This window comes from Argentina silus (genome assembly GCF_951799395.1).
Source record: "Argentina silus genome assembly, chromosome: 11".
Taxonomy (NCBI): Eukaryota; Metazoa; Chordata; class Actinopteri; order Argentiniformes; family Argentinidae; genus Argentina; species Argentina silus.
In genome coordinates this window covers 9,619,067-9,634,909 of record NC_139665.1, presented here as the reverse complement: position 1 = coordinate 9,634,909, position 15,843 = coordinate 9,619,067, and the positions used below count along the sequence as shown (strand labels likewise).

General features: G+C 40.2%; 1 protein-coding gene across 2 annotated transcripts; it reads right to left on the bottom strand.

Annotated features, from left to right (window-relative positions):
* Positions 1-2,557: 2,557 nt before the first annotated feature.
* On the bottom strand, positions 2,558-9,294 carry anp32a (acidic (leucine-rich) nuclear phosphoprotein 32 family, member A). Of its 2 annotated transcripts, none has more exons than XM_083680132.1 (7): positions 9,115-9,294; positions 7,162-7,311; positions 6,882-7,004; positions 6,337-6,568; positions 5,522-5,628; positions 5,210-5,258; positions 2,558-4,109 (listed from the first exon to the last, which is right to left on the bottom strand). In XM_083680132.1, the coding sequence occupies exons 1-7, from the start codon at positions 9,166-9,168 to the stop codon at positions 4,036-4,038; spliced, it is 789 nt and encodes a 262-aa protein (XP_083536258.1). In that variant the 5' UTR covers positions 9,169-9,294; the 3' UTR covers positions 2,558-4,035. The 2 variants fall into 2 exon arrangements, with proteins under 2 accessions (XP_083536258.1, XP_083536257.1); XM_083680131.1 differs by having other exon boundaries at positions 2,558-4,112; positions 9,115-9,292.
* Positions 9,295-15,843: the final 6,549 nt, after the last annotated feature.

Here is a 15,843-nt window from a genome sequence, read left to right as displayed (position 1 = left end):
CTACCCTGCCGTCATAAGCACCGGATCATGTAATAGCTCATCATAATGCCATGCAGTAATAGCATTAGTATTAGTTATTAGGATTATTATATAATTTGTTAGAATTATTAATGAGATGTAGAAAAACATTTCTTCATCAGACAACCTCCTAATCAGTCAGTAATGTGATAAATCAGTAAAAGATTACTGCATTATCCATACACATTGACATCCGTAGATGTTGGTTTTATTACAATATCCAGTTTTATACTGATAATAATTCATTAGAGTCAAAGATCACTGGATTATCCGTGAGACGCTTCGATATGGTTTTATTGCATTATGATCAGCTATTGCATTATGCAGTGGTTATTGCAACACTCCCTCGTCTCCCCCTGCCCCTGCTGAGCACCATCAGCACCACGCCTGAAGCCCACCTCGCCCCCCCCAACCCCCCCCCCCCCCCCGCCCCCCCCTCTCTAACATGCCATGCCTCCATACCGTCCATGTGGCAAAGCCTTGGTCATCACTCACAAAATGCCACTCCCTTCCACCCTTCACATGCAGCAGAAGCATCCCTGGGTGGGTGGGGGGGGTGGGGGTGGGGGTGGGGGGTTGGGGGTGGGGGGTGGGAGGGCACTGACTCTCTTCCTCCCCCAAGGCAAACCAACTCACAGCAAGTTGCAACTGCAACAACTCTTCAAAATGGTGGCTCATTGCTACATCTCTACAGTCTCCAAAATGGTGGAGTTTACCAGTCATTTGCACCCGGAAAAGCAGAACTCCTTAGTTTTGCAGAGACATGAATGAGGTGTATTTGCAGGACTGTTTATTTTTGTCCTTGTTTCCTCTCTCTCCTATGAATGTGTTGGCTATAAAAAGCTGCAGCTCTCTCTCAGACTGGAGCGACCCAAATGTAGTCTTAAATAAGGGCAGTTTGGCCAAGGTCATGATCTTTAGGGGGAATCGTTTCTGAAATTGTATTATTGTATTTATTTGTTATATTTGATCTTTTTTTTCTAGTTTACATCTCATCTAGATTTGTTCATCTCATTAGGTTTTTGTGATAAACCATGGTTGTGGAAATGATGGTTGTAGTGCTTGACAGCTGTAACTGAATGATGTTTCTTTCTACCAAAATAGTGGCAATTTGGCGGAAACAGCCCATTTTATACCTTTCAGTTATGATGACTCTATTCAAGACAGTTAACAACATTATAACAGTAATCTGTGCTGTTAATAGATTTGTTCCACTAAAGTATGATATTCTGTGTAGTTCGGGTCACTTATTTGTACCTATTCAGAGATCACTAGCAGAATTGTCATAATCAATTTCGTACTCTGCAAAGGTTGACTGGATGAATGAGAAAAGCATTGGTACTCACATGATTATCTACTGTAATTCTTAACCTTGACATTAGGTCTTACTATGTCAGACTTACATGTATACCGTATCTTTGAGTCTGGCACTTGAGACTTACCTTACATAATTATAAGCAAACTTCTCCAAAACATCATAATTGTTTGTAACTAGGGGCCATGAGTTTTTCTCGACCATTTGACCTGACCAGGAAAAAGGGATAAAATACAGTTTTTTTTGTGAGTATTAGTGAGGACACTCTTCGGAAAAAGGTGCCACAGTATGTAGCACCAAAAAGGGTTCCTCATAATGAACCCTTTCAGAACTGAGTATGTACAGGTCCCAGGAAACACAGATGGTGGTAATTGTAACGTGGATATGGTCAGACAGAAAGGCTAATGAAACTAGATGGACTAGGCAGGTTTGGAGAGGTGAGATATGATGAAATACATTTGGAGTTGTCCTTTGTCACTTAGGGTTAGGGTTAGGGTTAACCCTAACCCACTTATTGCCAGGTCATACCCTGAATGGGAAGGTCAACCTTTTTATGATTCAGTTCTCTCATTGGTTGTCAAACATAAGAGAATATTGGGCATCGTATGAGTTTAACATAGTTGGACACTAACTTTGTCTTAATACAGTTGATTGTCACTGAACTGTACAATACCTGTACCATGATTTTCCTGTCTTCCCTTTAGGCATTGCAGGGAGCGTAAACAGGAGAATTCTGGAATTGTTTTGCACTGAACATGTCAAGAGGCTGTTCTTCGTAGAGAACAAGTAAAACCCAACACAAATTCATACATCAGGGATCTCTCCATCATTCTGTGTAGTAGTAGTAGTAATGTTGGAGATACGGTATGCAAGGTGGGTAACTGTCAACTCTCTTTCCACAGCCAGTCTTCAATAAACACTACCCTCGGTTCTCCACTTGATGTCAGCACTACATCAGGCTACACGTATTACTGCCTGCTTCTCAGTGTCACCTGAAGGCGCTGAAACAAATTTGTAAAAAGAAAAATGATCCGTTTCCCAAATACCCATATCCTCCGCTTGCTGATATACTTACTGCAGCTTTTGTAATGTGTATAAAAGGTTAACATATTCGAGTAGAGAAATAGACTGCATCAAAATGAAGGAAGCCATATCAAGGCCTGTTCTATTCATGCAAAAGAACACAAACAATATGTATAAAAAGAATTATTTATTGAACAGAAAGGGAGAAAAATCAACATTTGGTTTGTTATATGCTTTGATGACAGTGGATTAAACAGATGGAGAAGGGCAACATTGAGGTAGGCCTATTTGACCGTTAACATTTAAAGAAAAGGAAATGCAGAGATGAAGACCATATTCAGTCTCCCCTGAAAAACCTTCCACAATATTTTTTTCCCATTGCACAGGGTGGCCATGCTTAAATTGAATAATTGTATTTTGATATTGTAATCATTCCTTGATATTGTGACCAATCGCTTTGCACTACCATGACAAACTCATACACTCAAAATCAGACCTATAATATCAGCTTTGTGTGGTACAATTATGGACTAGGAACAGTTCAACATGTAGGGAGCAATAATGAATTTAGATTTATAACATTTTTGGAAAAGGTATGGAAAAAAAAACAAGCTTAAGATGCATTCAAGCTTAAATTCTACTTAAAATGTGTCACTGCCTATTGTAGGTAAGCCTACAGTAAAACAGCAAAGATATTCAATATCTTATTACAGTTCATATTTACAACTTAAGATCATTGTGTAAAATGTCTGCCATTATCAAAGAGAATAGAAAAAAATAGATTTGGTCATTTATTTACAAATAACACGTAATTTCCGAACTATCAAAGCTGAGGATTTGAGGATAACCATTCTGACGAGGGCAGACACTCTTAAAGGGACATTTGACTTTTAAACCATTTTTAAAATGCATCCTCATGAGACTGTTCCGAGAAGTAAACATTGGCCTGCTATTAAGATACCTATAAGGCTTGTATACACAAAATAATGACATTTTGAGACCATATGAACGGTGGACTGGCGAGAATTAGACGAGAAATGTGTTTTCAGTAAAATGTCCCTTTAACTACGCTTTTAAAAAATGACCTGTACTGGTCATTATGTGCATGATCAAGCAGACATAGTTTTCATGCCTAAACAGCACAGAGTATATACTGATGACACCATAATCACTTAACATAAAAATAAAAATACATAAAATAAGGAAAATATAGGAAACTGTCATACGTGAAATCCAGTACTTTGACTTTAAAATATATTCAGAGATGCATTTCTTTTTTTCTTTTTTTTCTTTCTTTTTTGGGGGGCAATTTTGTATCTTTAAATACATAAGTCATCAACCGAAATCAGTATACACAATTAAGTATCAATAACAGTGAGAAAACAAAACCTTTACAAAGGTTATAGCTACTATAGGAAATGTCCTCTTCTGTCCATCCAGTGGTTTTAAGAGGACAGTAACAAGTGGAATACGGGGATTCAAAGGTACTACAAATAAACCAAAACAAATATTCAACTTGTTTCCTTAAACTAACGCTTTACCAAACTGGCCCGTGTTACTATCCATTCCTACTGCAATATGACAGTGGACAAGTACAACAGGGATGAGGGGGGGGGGGCGGGTTGGAAATACAAGGTTAAAAACAGTCAGGTCACAATGTTTGCTAGGTGAGCAGATCTTTAATCTTCATCATCATCATCATCATCCTCTCCTTCTTCGTCTAGCTCCCTTTTCCTCTTCTGACCCCGCTCCTCTTCTGGGGGCGAGGGGGGGGGGGGTAATGTAAGAAAAACAAGTAAGTATTCAATCTCTGTTTAATGCCTTATTCTATATCAGCCTTACAACATACAGAGCATGTCGGAATGAAGTGCATTTGTGCTGAGTTAGCTAGAACGTCTTTAGAATGTTGTAAAGATGCATTGCCCCTCTGTACTACAGAAGAACACAACTATCCCACACTTAAGCCAGGCAGACACTGCAATGATTTCAGCCACAAATTTGCAACGAGCCACGTTCTGACATCAAAAATGTACATATTGGCTGTAAACTCTGGGCATCTGTGCTGAACTTGACACCTTTAATCGCAGTGTGAGTTGGTTAACAACATGAAGTGAAGACATGATCACGTCCGAGTTGAATTCTGACATCTGATTTTTTTTTAAATTTTCTTTTTAGCTGTGGCTCCTTTCTACTTGTGCTATGTAAAAGGTACTACAAGACTATAGAAGAAAAAATAAAACAGGAAGCCAACCAATGGGAACCCAGGATGCTGTAAACTATGGCAACATGCTTGTTGCGTTTGGGACTATACTTATAATAATAATAATAATAATAATTATTATTATTATTATTATTAACAACAACAACTTAATACATTGATTAATAAATTCGGTTTGGAATCCATGAAATTGAAGCAAAACATGTGGAGCTCTGGCAGGACCAAAGCTGCCTTTTTGATAGATCTAGCGATATTCTAAATCTTCCTTAACAATAGATAGCCCCTGCTGTTAGCGCCTGGATATCATGTCCAAATTCTCCTTATGTTTGTGGGGCTTCTTCCTCAGGGCATAAGAAGACTATGGCTACAGCTAAAATGTCATACTAGTTTGTGACCAGCGCCATTTCAATGAACAAACAAGGGGAGGGTGAGAGGGGGCTCCAACACATCGCTCAGTGTGAGCTACCATCGGGTCTGCTGATGCAGTATACATTGCGTCGAGACAGTGTGAATTGGATTATTTGTCTTGCCGTGTGAGACACTAATCAGTTGGCACCGTCTGCATTTGTAAAAATCGCAGTGTCAGCCTGGCTTTAGTCCCGGTATCAAAGCTAAGCATGACACATTCTACTCACCTAAGTCATCCTCATCATCTACCTCACCGTCGTTCAGCTCCTCTTCCTCCTGAAATAAAAATACATGGTTCAAATAATGATGCAATGTACTGTTACTCTATGCACTGCTTGAAAAAACATTATCTAGAAATTCTGTGTGCCAACGGTGGTCTAAAGGCATGGATTTAGCATCTTGGACAAATCAGTAATAATAATTGTATTTATCCTTTACTTAACCTGGTTAGACCCTTGAGGTCAAAGCCTACTTTGAGAGGTAGCCATTCCACAGCCATTTAGGTAGCCATTCCACAGTATCAGTGCAAACCGTTTTACCTCTCCACTGAGGTCCTCCTCTTCTTCACCCTCCTCATCATCATCGTCCTCAACCTCCTCCGCCTTCCCCCCTGGAGCGGCATCTTCATCATAATCCTCTTCTACCTCTGCAGTTGGAAACAAAGGCATTCTGAAGGTTAGCCAATCAGGGTAACCCAAGACACAGCTTTCGTCATTCCACTCCTGAGGCCTGTGTTAACCGCTTGGTCTGAGAAACAGTTTATTCAGGGCCAGGAGAAGAGGTGGATTTTCTTGACCACCTGACCTGTGACCTCATTCACCTGTAATTCAATCCTTTGACTCAGGGCCTCGCTGCAGGCATCTCCACAATCTCAGCAAACAATACATCACAAACTCCGGTGTCACACTGTCATGGTCTAATTCTTAAGCAAGTTATTCAATTAAAAATACAATACAGAACCTTTGTCACTAATTCCTTCACATCAAATTTTGACTGCATGGTTCATGATAATGCTAATTGATTTCTTGTTTTATTAGGCCGCAAAGTCCTTTGTTTAAAATAAGCTTTGTAGCGAGGGGTGTAGGGAGGTGTGCCCCTGTATGTTTAATCAGGTAATTTCTTGACAATATTTCTGTCTATTTAGGGGACCCACCTAATTCAAGAGCTCCCCAATAGGTCAAAGGTTCCATGTAATTACTTTAATAGAGTGCACGGGACAAGTATAATACATACAATAAGAAAAGCTACATTTGCAGCCCAACACTATAATAACATATTTATTTACCAATATTTTATAAGTCTGTATCATTGCGTTCCCCTAAAATGTAAACAAAATAAAAAAAATAAAACGCACCGTCGTCATCGTCCTCTTCGTCGTCGTCATCGTCCTCTTCGTCCTCCTCGTCATCGTCCAGTCCCGCCACATAAGCCTCGGCGTCAGAATCGGGCGCCTCCTTGTCGTCTTTGTCGTAGCCGTCGAGGTACGTCAACTGGGGCAGCAGCTTAAACACGTTGTCTCTGTAGTCGTTCAGGTTCGTCACCTCGCAGTTGAACAAGTCTAAGCTTTTAAGGGTCTCTAATTTTTTCTGCGGAGAGAAATACTTCTACCTTCAGTTCCCAAAGCAGTTGCGACTTGACAGTGTACCTGATGGACCATTGACGTCGTAAAATGGCCGTTACAGAGTAATAACGTACGAGTAACCTGTAGGATTCTGTAAGGTGCCATTGTAAACCAGCATCATGCAGCATTTGGTTCCATGAAATTACTTATTGTGAACTAGGTACTAGAGCATCCAATTGTTACCTACCATCATTTCCCAGTTAACACCAGTGCAAACAGTACAGCAAAGTAAAGTGCTAACCACTAAGTCATACAACGAATATAGAAAAATAAAATACCAGGGGTTCCATTGTGCTGAGGTCTTTGATCTTGTTGCCACTGAGGTTGAGATGTGTGAGATTTGGGCATTTCTCCGCCAAGACTTCCAGCCCTCCTGAGATCCTGTTATCACTGAGTTCAAGCTGAGGAAAACAAAACACATTCAATATTAGAAGGGAAGTGTAACCAACTGGGTTTACTTTGATCCTGAACTAAAGTCTACGTAATAAACCATCCATTACACAATCATTGCAGGACATTTAAATGCAATTTAGCATTTAATTTTGTATTTATACCAACCTTTTTCAATTTATTTAGCTTCGGCAAGTTAGCAACTGACGTCAAACCAACATTGATTGTGCTTAGAAATTCCAATTCTTCAAATTCATCTGTGAGGCCTTCTATTTTGCCTTCATTGGAGCGACAGTTATCCAGCACAAGTTCTTTTACCTGGAAAAAGAGATGAGAGATGTGATATGGCAAATGCTTGTCAGAAACATTGATTTTTTTATTTGAAAAAAAAACAACATTTGGCACATTACTTCTACACTAAAAACCTCGTTATTTCCTGAGCAAGGGGACTGATTACAGTCAGACTACAGACTCTTCCAGTCTCACAAAATACCATATCAGTCATAATCATTCAGAGTTGACTCTTGATTATCGCTACTCAGGATTAAATGGCTTCTTAGTGCACTGTCCATTTGAAAGCATTAATAGGCCTACCCGGGCACATTTAATACAACGGTGGAGGATAATATCCACTTCTGTAATCATTACAAGGATATCCTGACAATTCCTCATATTGTTTGTGGACTAAGCTAAGACAGTACTGAACACCATACCTAGTCTTATCTGATCATAATAACCGTATGGTTGTGTACTCGTGCAGCATAGCAAATCTAATCTAAAATCGCATAGATTATTTAACGCACAGCAAAACCGAAAAATCGAACGGATGAATCTGACTTCCACTGGTCTCAAAAGCAAATACACCCTACGAGTCGTGCACTGGGTCATAGCGAGTAGGAGGGGCAGCAGAAACCCATTAGAAGTTGTCTGGCAGTGGCAGGCAAACGTTACATTGTTGCTGGCTCCTGCATGATGACTGTTTGGATTGATACAACAGTGTTTTTTTAAAGGTATGCAGGGATGAGTGGTTATCATTCGCGTTCTATTAACGCAGCAATTAACCCGCTGCCTTCGATTGCCTTTGTTTCTCAGTAAAATGGCGGCTTGTCCTAGATCTTGAAACTGGAACACCGCGGCTCGAAATTGCGTTTTATGGGCTTAGGTAGGCTTGTGGAGTGCGCCTCGTCGAGTGTTTTGATGATGAACACGAGGCCAAACAGTCGTTATTCCTGTTGATTAGGAATTCACTCGTGCTTATTGAGAAATGATCGTGCGTGTAGGCTATACTTGCATTATCCTATATTGCCAAACTCAATCGGCAGTAGTTGGCCTCTGGAAACGTGCACTTTATTGATGGTAGATAAAGGATATTTATATGCGATAGCATTGCATATCAACACTCGAAGCTGTATACATATACGCAATTTTTTTTTGGCGATTTCAATAGCCTACCAAATGCAGAAATGTTCTAAAAAATATATAGTAAATTAGGCCTACAGAACCAAATACATGCAAATGCACAGTGTTTTTTAACTAAATGTACCTTAAACAACAATAGCACATTGTTACTTTGGAATTATGATAATCCGACCATTCGAGGTTATAGCCTATTGCTGCGTAATGTGAAAACTCCGATTGCGAAGCGAGCAATCAGAACGGTCAAAAATCAAGGACACAAACATGTAGGCTTATCATATAGCCTAAATGTGTAATCAATCTCTAGCCTATTGACGGAAACTTGAATTAAGTTGCAGAATGATATTGATACATTATTGTGAAAGAAAAGGGCGCGTTGGAGACTACAAAGTTAAAAACATGGCTCCTCACGGCGCTGGTCTTGTTTATACAGCCAGTACAAGAGCTCTGTGGTGCATTCGCTTTTAAACTGCACTTTCAAGGCTACGCATGCTTTCAACCCTTTAAAGTTAGCTAGGCATATCCACAGCGGCAGTGATGTTGACATCTGTTCATAGCAGTGCAACAATCTAACAATTAACTACACCGATGATGGCAACATTGTAAACTCGCGAAAAACTTCGTATCCCCATGTAAGACATCACACAATCGATTGCTAACATCTCTGTAAAAGTAAAAACAATAGGATATCATGTTAGAGCTTACATCAGACGGCGTGCGATTCCGCAATTCTAGATGGATTCTTTTCTTCATGTCCATCTTGACGCAATTAGTAACCGCTATGGTAACTGAAGTAGCCTATACACACTTTTGCGAAGTATTTTACTGCAAATGCTACAACCTCTTGGACAGACTGCTGTTGTTCATTCAAACTTGATCTCCACGGTAGGCGGGAATGTGTCTTGGGATGGTCGTCACCATTGACCAATTACAGTCGCCAAAGAAAGAGTGAACGGATTTACACACGCTCACCCACCAATAAAAGGCGGTTATAACATTGGGTGGGGTTTTCTAGATATATTTGGTTGTTGTATTATAGTTGACATGAAATAGATAGGCAACTTTGATGACTAGTGTACATGCCTAAATGTATTACAATCGACGCAACGAAAAAAGTGCTTCATTGGCACTTTTCTAACTTGATAAGTAGGCCTACATATATGTCGTGCATCATGCTCTAGTTTGTCTAAAAAGATTATCAGCCATGAAGACAACTACAGTGTGTAGTTGACAAACTCCCAAAGCGCATTTTCCTGTGCCAAAAAACAAGCCTGCCTCAGCAACGTCTTGGTGGCACTTCTCTACAAGGTGCACCAGGACATTTTCTCATCTCTATGTATGTGAGTCCATGCAGGATAGTACCTGGAATGCACATCACCCCGATACAAACCCATCTTATCTCTTATAAGACAGCAGATCTAGGATCAGCTTCTCATACTTAAACCCAACTACAGGAGAAAACTCAAAACTGTCCCTAGATCAGCGTTCAGAGCAAACATTCATGCCTCTGTTGGTAATGGGGAGAAAAACAAGGTCACCTGACTACCCAAGCGCCATCTTTCCCATGAAATACAATACATTTGAAATGTAATTTATTGATTAATAAAACGAACAAAAATCATTAACATTACCTATTATTGAGGTCAGTTCTGTATGGAGCTCCGACACTGCTTGTACGCATGGAAGCGTAAAGCGATATGCTCATTACGAATTGTTTTCTCAAATGCACCGACTTGGTTTCTGCCTTGAGAGAATGCATTTCACAGTCGCCCATTTCATAATAGGCTACATTTTCAGGTGATTTCGTTAGTTTCTTGTTCTTGATTAGTGTCTTCTTCCACTCTCCTGCCAGAATTTCCGTAACATGCTTGCAGGTTAATTTGGAACCATTTTGGGTATTGCTTGTCGCATTTGCGAGCACCATATTTCCGCTGGGTGTGTCCCCCTCTCTGACTGTGTGCCCTTGTTGGTTCTGCCTGTATATAGAGAGCTGCATACTGCGTGCTTCGGTTGCGCAGAGCCGAACCTTGTTCACGTTGCCCACCTTATGTCCGCCACTATTTCCCTCCCTCGCCCAGAATCAAGCAAAGGTTGTGAAAGAGCAGGCACGACATTACGCACGAAGAAATCTGCTGGATGGAGGTGGACATAAATGATCTTCTCAAATAGATTCATAAGCAATGTCACAGGGATGGAGACTATCATGAACTGCAACATCAGTTGATTTAACTGATATAGAATAGATCTGAATAACAGAGTATGAACATGCCTAATATGAACAGTATGAATGGGCATACTGGTTGCCTGTGTCTGCGTAGGAATATTAAATATGCCCAAATCCCCAATTCAAGATTTCATCCCCAAAGCCATGAACATTATCGCAGTTCCTCCTTATCAATGCATGTAGTATAACACAAGAGTTGCAACTTGGGTTCACTGTCTTTTCATTTTTATTTTTTCACCCTGTTGTTAGCTGCATTTTCATAATAGTACACCAGCACCATCTAGTGCTAGTTTGAGTGTCAACTGCTTGTTTTCTCATAAATAAATAAATAAAACATTCACTGTCAGCAGAGTATAACATGTAAAAGAGAAAGGAATCCAAGCCAACACGTTACACGTATCTCAATCCTCGTGACTCTTTGAACAAGGACTGTCCAAAAGGAGGACCTATCCAGCTGCATTTTCCATGCCTCATCTGAGTATATGAACACAAAGTTGAATTTGAAAGAGTGCAGTCGTTTGCCAATGGGCTAATGGTGTTCAACCTCACTCTTTGACAGTATTTGTGTCATTTTTCGCGTACTTTCATCCATCCACCTGTATGGATGAAGGTACTATTTCCAGCCACTAGATGGACCTTCAGGCCAGGGTGGAGATAGTTCAGAACTATGACTTAATGAAATCTGGGACAGTAGTAAAATGCATTTACCACAAGAGGGGGATACTTAGTAAGGAAAATACATTATAAACTGTATTTCTCCCTCCCAATTACAAACCCCTACATCTTATAACAGACCTTACTCATGATACACTTGTGTAGATCTGAGAGGACTGTCGGTTTTAGCAATATGGAGAGGGTTGAAATATTAGAGGGTTCAAATGGTCCTACCAAAACAGAAGAGGACCAATGATCTTCTTTTCCCGTTTCTGAAATAGAATTAGTTAAGGACTTAGACTGCACCAATAGTTAAACCTACTGTATCTGCATGTCTGGAAACAATGAGGCAACCCAGTAGCTTTACATTCATTATTTATGTTAATTTACATTCATTATTTATGTTAATTGATTCTACCAGTTTCAGTTTGGAGGACAATGGCTTGTAAGGTAACACCCACGGAGGACAGGAAAGGGGGGATGATAAATGCAGACTAATCTTCCCCTCTGCCACGCAAAGAAAAGACACTACGAGACTAACTTGCAGTGCACACAAGAATCTAATGAATATAGCTGCACACAATGGTGATCCTTACCCCAGCATTTTTTTGACTAATATGTCATGAGCTGTGCTGTACGCAACACTATGTGAGGTTGACTGTTAACGTTTATTGTGTTTTTGATTGCATATTGTTTATGGATAAAATCATTAAAATAATGTGGAGTTATTAGATACTGTTACTTGTCCGAAGCATCACAAGGTTTTGTATAGTGTGACCTTGCTAGTTTTGTTTGTGAATAAACCTGAAGGCAAATATTTGTGTTGTGGCACAAGGCCTCAAACCAGGCCCTCAGTGTCTCATATCTGTCATGGATGATGGGAATATTGATGACTACCATCAGATGTTGAGGAGGAGGGCTGCCAGTCTGTTAAAAAAAATAGTTGATTCATTTGTTTCTATCAGTTCATTAATCGACCAATTCATCTGATGTGGAAATGTGGAACGCCTTGCAATTTAAGAGGTTTTCTAATAATGTTTAGACAAGAAACCCAAAGTGGTGCCTAAACAATGAATGGGAAACAATGGGGCACTTCACAAGTTAACTGTAAAATGGTGGCCTCCAAATCAGAGGTGCGAATTGCCATTCCCGTAGATTAAGACAAAAGAGTGCTAATTGCTTGAACCAAGCTTCCTTGATACAGCAGTTTTGTTTACTTGGCTACATGTCACTCTCTAGCTATGACTTCCTGTTCTTGGTCTGATATATAGAGGTCTAAAATAAGTTCTCAACTAAACCATTAGTTATTTAATCTGTTTAATTAATCAATTAATCTGTACAGCCCTAGTTGTGAGTGTGAAATCTACTCATTTTGCGTGATGCAAATTGAAATTTGCACTCCATGGTGCATCTCTAGCCAGCATCAAGGTGACACCTCCCTCTTGCATATCTGTTAAAAATCCAGCAACATCAGTCATTTGTTAGTGACATTATTCATACAGTAGATACCCATATCTACCTGGGTGTCCTTTATTCTCATCCATAATGTGCAACAAATCATACAGCTTGTCCAGATAGCTACATTTACGGAAGTATAAAGGCAACCAACCGACCTGCATTCTCTGCACTCGGAATTGCAGGTGCCACTCAGAAGATGAATTTCCAGTTTAAAGTCTCTATTTTTTGCATCAGGAAATAAACTGTTGTGAGGGAGGGAGAGTGAATGATATACACATACACACACACACACACACACACACACACACACACACACACACACACACACACACACACACACACACACACACACACAAGCCTGAAATTGAAATGCATTCAATTGGGATGTTTTTTCCCACTGATCTACACAGTCTACTGGACACTTTCCATTTTAAAAAGAATGTCAATCATTTAGTAAAAATGAAAAACAAAGAAGACCTGTGTGAAAAATTATACACCTACTTGCTGTGGCTCAAATGCAAAAATGTCTTCACCATGGTACTCAATAAATTAAGATATGTCCATCTGACTGTAAGGATAATACTTAATGTGATTTTGGAATGAATGTCTTTGTTTTTATAGGGTCCCTGGGTCCCTGATTTGAATATGAATTATACACTGTGTGTGGCTGTCACTACAAATTCAGCAAATGTAACAATTTTCTTTTGATCCTGACAAACTCCCCAGTCCCTGCCAATGACAAACATACCCATAACCTGATGCAGCTACCACTATTTTTCAAACAGGACATGGTGTGAAAACAGCGATGTGTCTGCTGGATTTGCATAGCAAATTGCAAGCAAACATACTGCTTTTATGTGTAGTGAAACCAAAGAAACATATTTTCTGTCACTTTGTTTGCTGGATCACTTGACTTTATTGTTGCAAACAGTTATGGATTTGAAATAGATTTTTTTCATTAAGGGATTCCTTTTGGTCACTGTACTGTATTGTATATAGACCAATTTTGTAGAGTGACTGGAATAATGTTGTCCCATCGACTGTGCTTTTCCCTCTCATCCACATCCTAATTTAATATTTTTCAATTTCAGGCTCTGAGGTAACACAATTAAAAAATTGGTCAGGTATCAATATTTTCACGGCAAGAGAGTGAGATCATGCTACTCCCTGTTGGATTGTTTTCCTGCATGACTGATTGGATTTAGAACCGGGTGGTCTGCACACCACAAGATTATGTTAGCCCTCTGAGCAAAAGCCAAGGTTTTAACCAGGAGAGCAAGCATCAGGTCCGAGTCAAGGTTATTCATCACATGAAGAATCATGTATGTTACACACCTACATGTACCTTCCACCTCCGAGAGCCAATGGTGAAAAAGCATTATTTTGGGAGGAGAAGAGATAGAAGGAAAGAAGGTCACATCCAACATGATGTATGTGGTGCACTCAACCCAGCACTGCTATCAAACATTAATGAGCTCTCTCTCCATCCTGCTCAACCAGGGTAATCAGATGTCTCCTTTCTTCTCCCCTTCTCTCTCCCTCCCCCTCCTTCTCAAGCTGTCACCGAATACTTTATTAGGAACACCTGTACACCTTCTCAATGGTGGAGGTGGTGTAATGGTGTGGGGAATGTTTTCTTGGCACACTTTGGGCCCGTGAATACCAATCGCTTGAATGCCACAGCCTATTTGAGCGTTGTTGCTGACCATGTGCATCCCTTTATGGCCACAATTTACCCATCTTCCAATGGTTACTTCCAGATGATAATGCATCATGTCACAAAGCAAAAGTCGTCTCAAACTGGTTTCATGAACATGACAATGAGTTCAGTGTTCTTCAGTGGCCTTCCCAGTCACAAGATATGAGTCCAATAGAAGACCTTTGGGAGATTCACAGCTTGAAAGTGCACCTGAAAAATCTGCAGGAATTGCGTGATGCAATCATGTCATCATGGACCTGAATCTCAAAGGAATGTTTCCAACATCTTGTGGAATCAATGCCACAAAGAATGGAGGCTGTTTTGAGAGCAAAGGTTGGCCCTACCCAGCATTAGTATAGTGTTCTAATAAAGTTCTTGGTGAGTTCTCATGTATGCTCTTCAGTTATAACATGTACTCATTCTTTGATTGTGTCGGATAGTTTGGATGGTTTAATTGAATAGTGAAAGCAGGCTTTTCAATGTTTAGATGTGATGTATATTTGGGCTGGTCTCTATCTACTTGACATTTCAGTTTAGTCTCTAATGTAGAATTATATGCAGCATTACACATTTCCATGCCAGTCAGGTTTCTTGGGGTTTTGCTCCTCAGAGCTCATAACTGCTCAAGAGAATCATAGCATAACAATGCAGCATGAGAAAACCACTAGACCCAATACAATTCCTCAAACTTGACCCCCGCACATCACCACACTGGCCCTTCCTCATCAATTAAATAGTTCATCCTATTCAGATGGTGCTCTTTCTGGAACAATGGACTAGGACTGCTGTTAGCATTCATTAACCTAACACTGAGATCTCTTCAAGCTCTGCTGAATGCCTGCATAGGGTTCTCTCTCACACTCTCACACATGCACACACACACACACACACACACACACACACACACACACACACACACCCACACACACCCCCTGCCCTGTGGCTAATCACATTGCGGCACAGCGGAGGATGGATAATTACATATTTACCGCGAGCTAATCTGCAGCAGTGCAATCACAAAGTGGACGTCTTGGTGTTAATCACAGGGTTGAGTGGCACAGTCGCAGCCCACATCTGCTCAGTATGAGGTGGGAACTCTGCTACAGGCTGCCACCACCATAGCTTGAATAATGTCTGGCCACACAAGACTAGCACCATTACAGGAGGAAGAGACAAGATTCCACCAATCATCATGTGAGCCTTTTCTCTCTCACTTCTAGCAAAGGTCCTGAAACTATTCCATTGTTGAATGTATTTACACGTAATGGTGAAAAATATTCCATTAGAATTGACTTATAGCTCCTTTCTTCTTGTTTGTATGACTTGGCCTCATCCCTGCCCCTGGGCTTTACTATATCTCACAATCATGATGGCATGATTCACTTTTATAAGCCATCTG

Bases quoted from the DNA above. Each gene is read 5' to 3' on its own strand.
- anp32a (XM_083680131.1), bottom strand. From the start codon at position 9,168: ATGGACATGAAGAAAAGAATCCATCTAGAATTGCGGAATCGCACGCCG. The intron at 7,312-9,114 runs GTAAGCTCTAAC...CTCTTTTTCCAG, and splicing joins GGAATCGCACGCCGTCTGAT to GTAAAAGAACTTGTGCTGGA. The intron at 4,113-5,209 runs GTGAGTAGAATG...CCTCGCCCCCAG, and splicing joins AGATGATGAGGATGACTTAG to AAGAGGAGCGGGGTCAGAAG.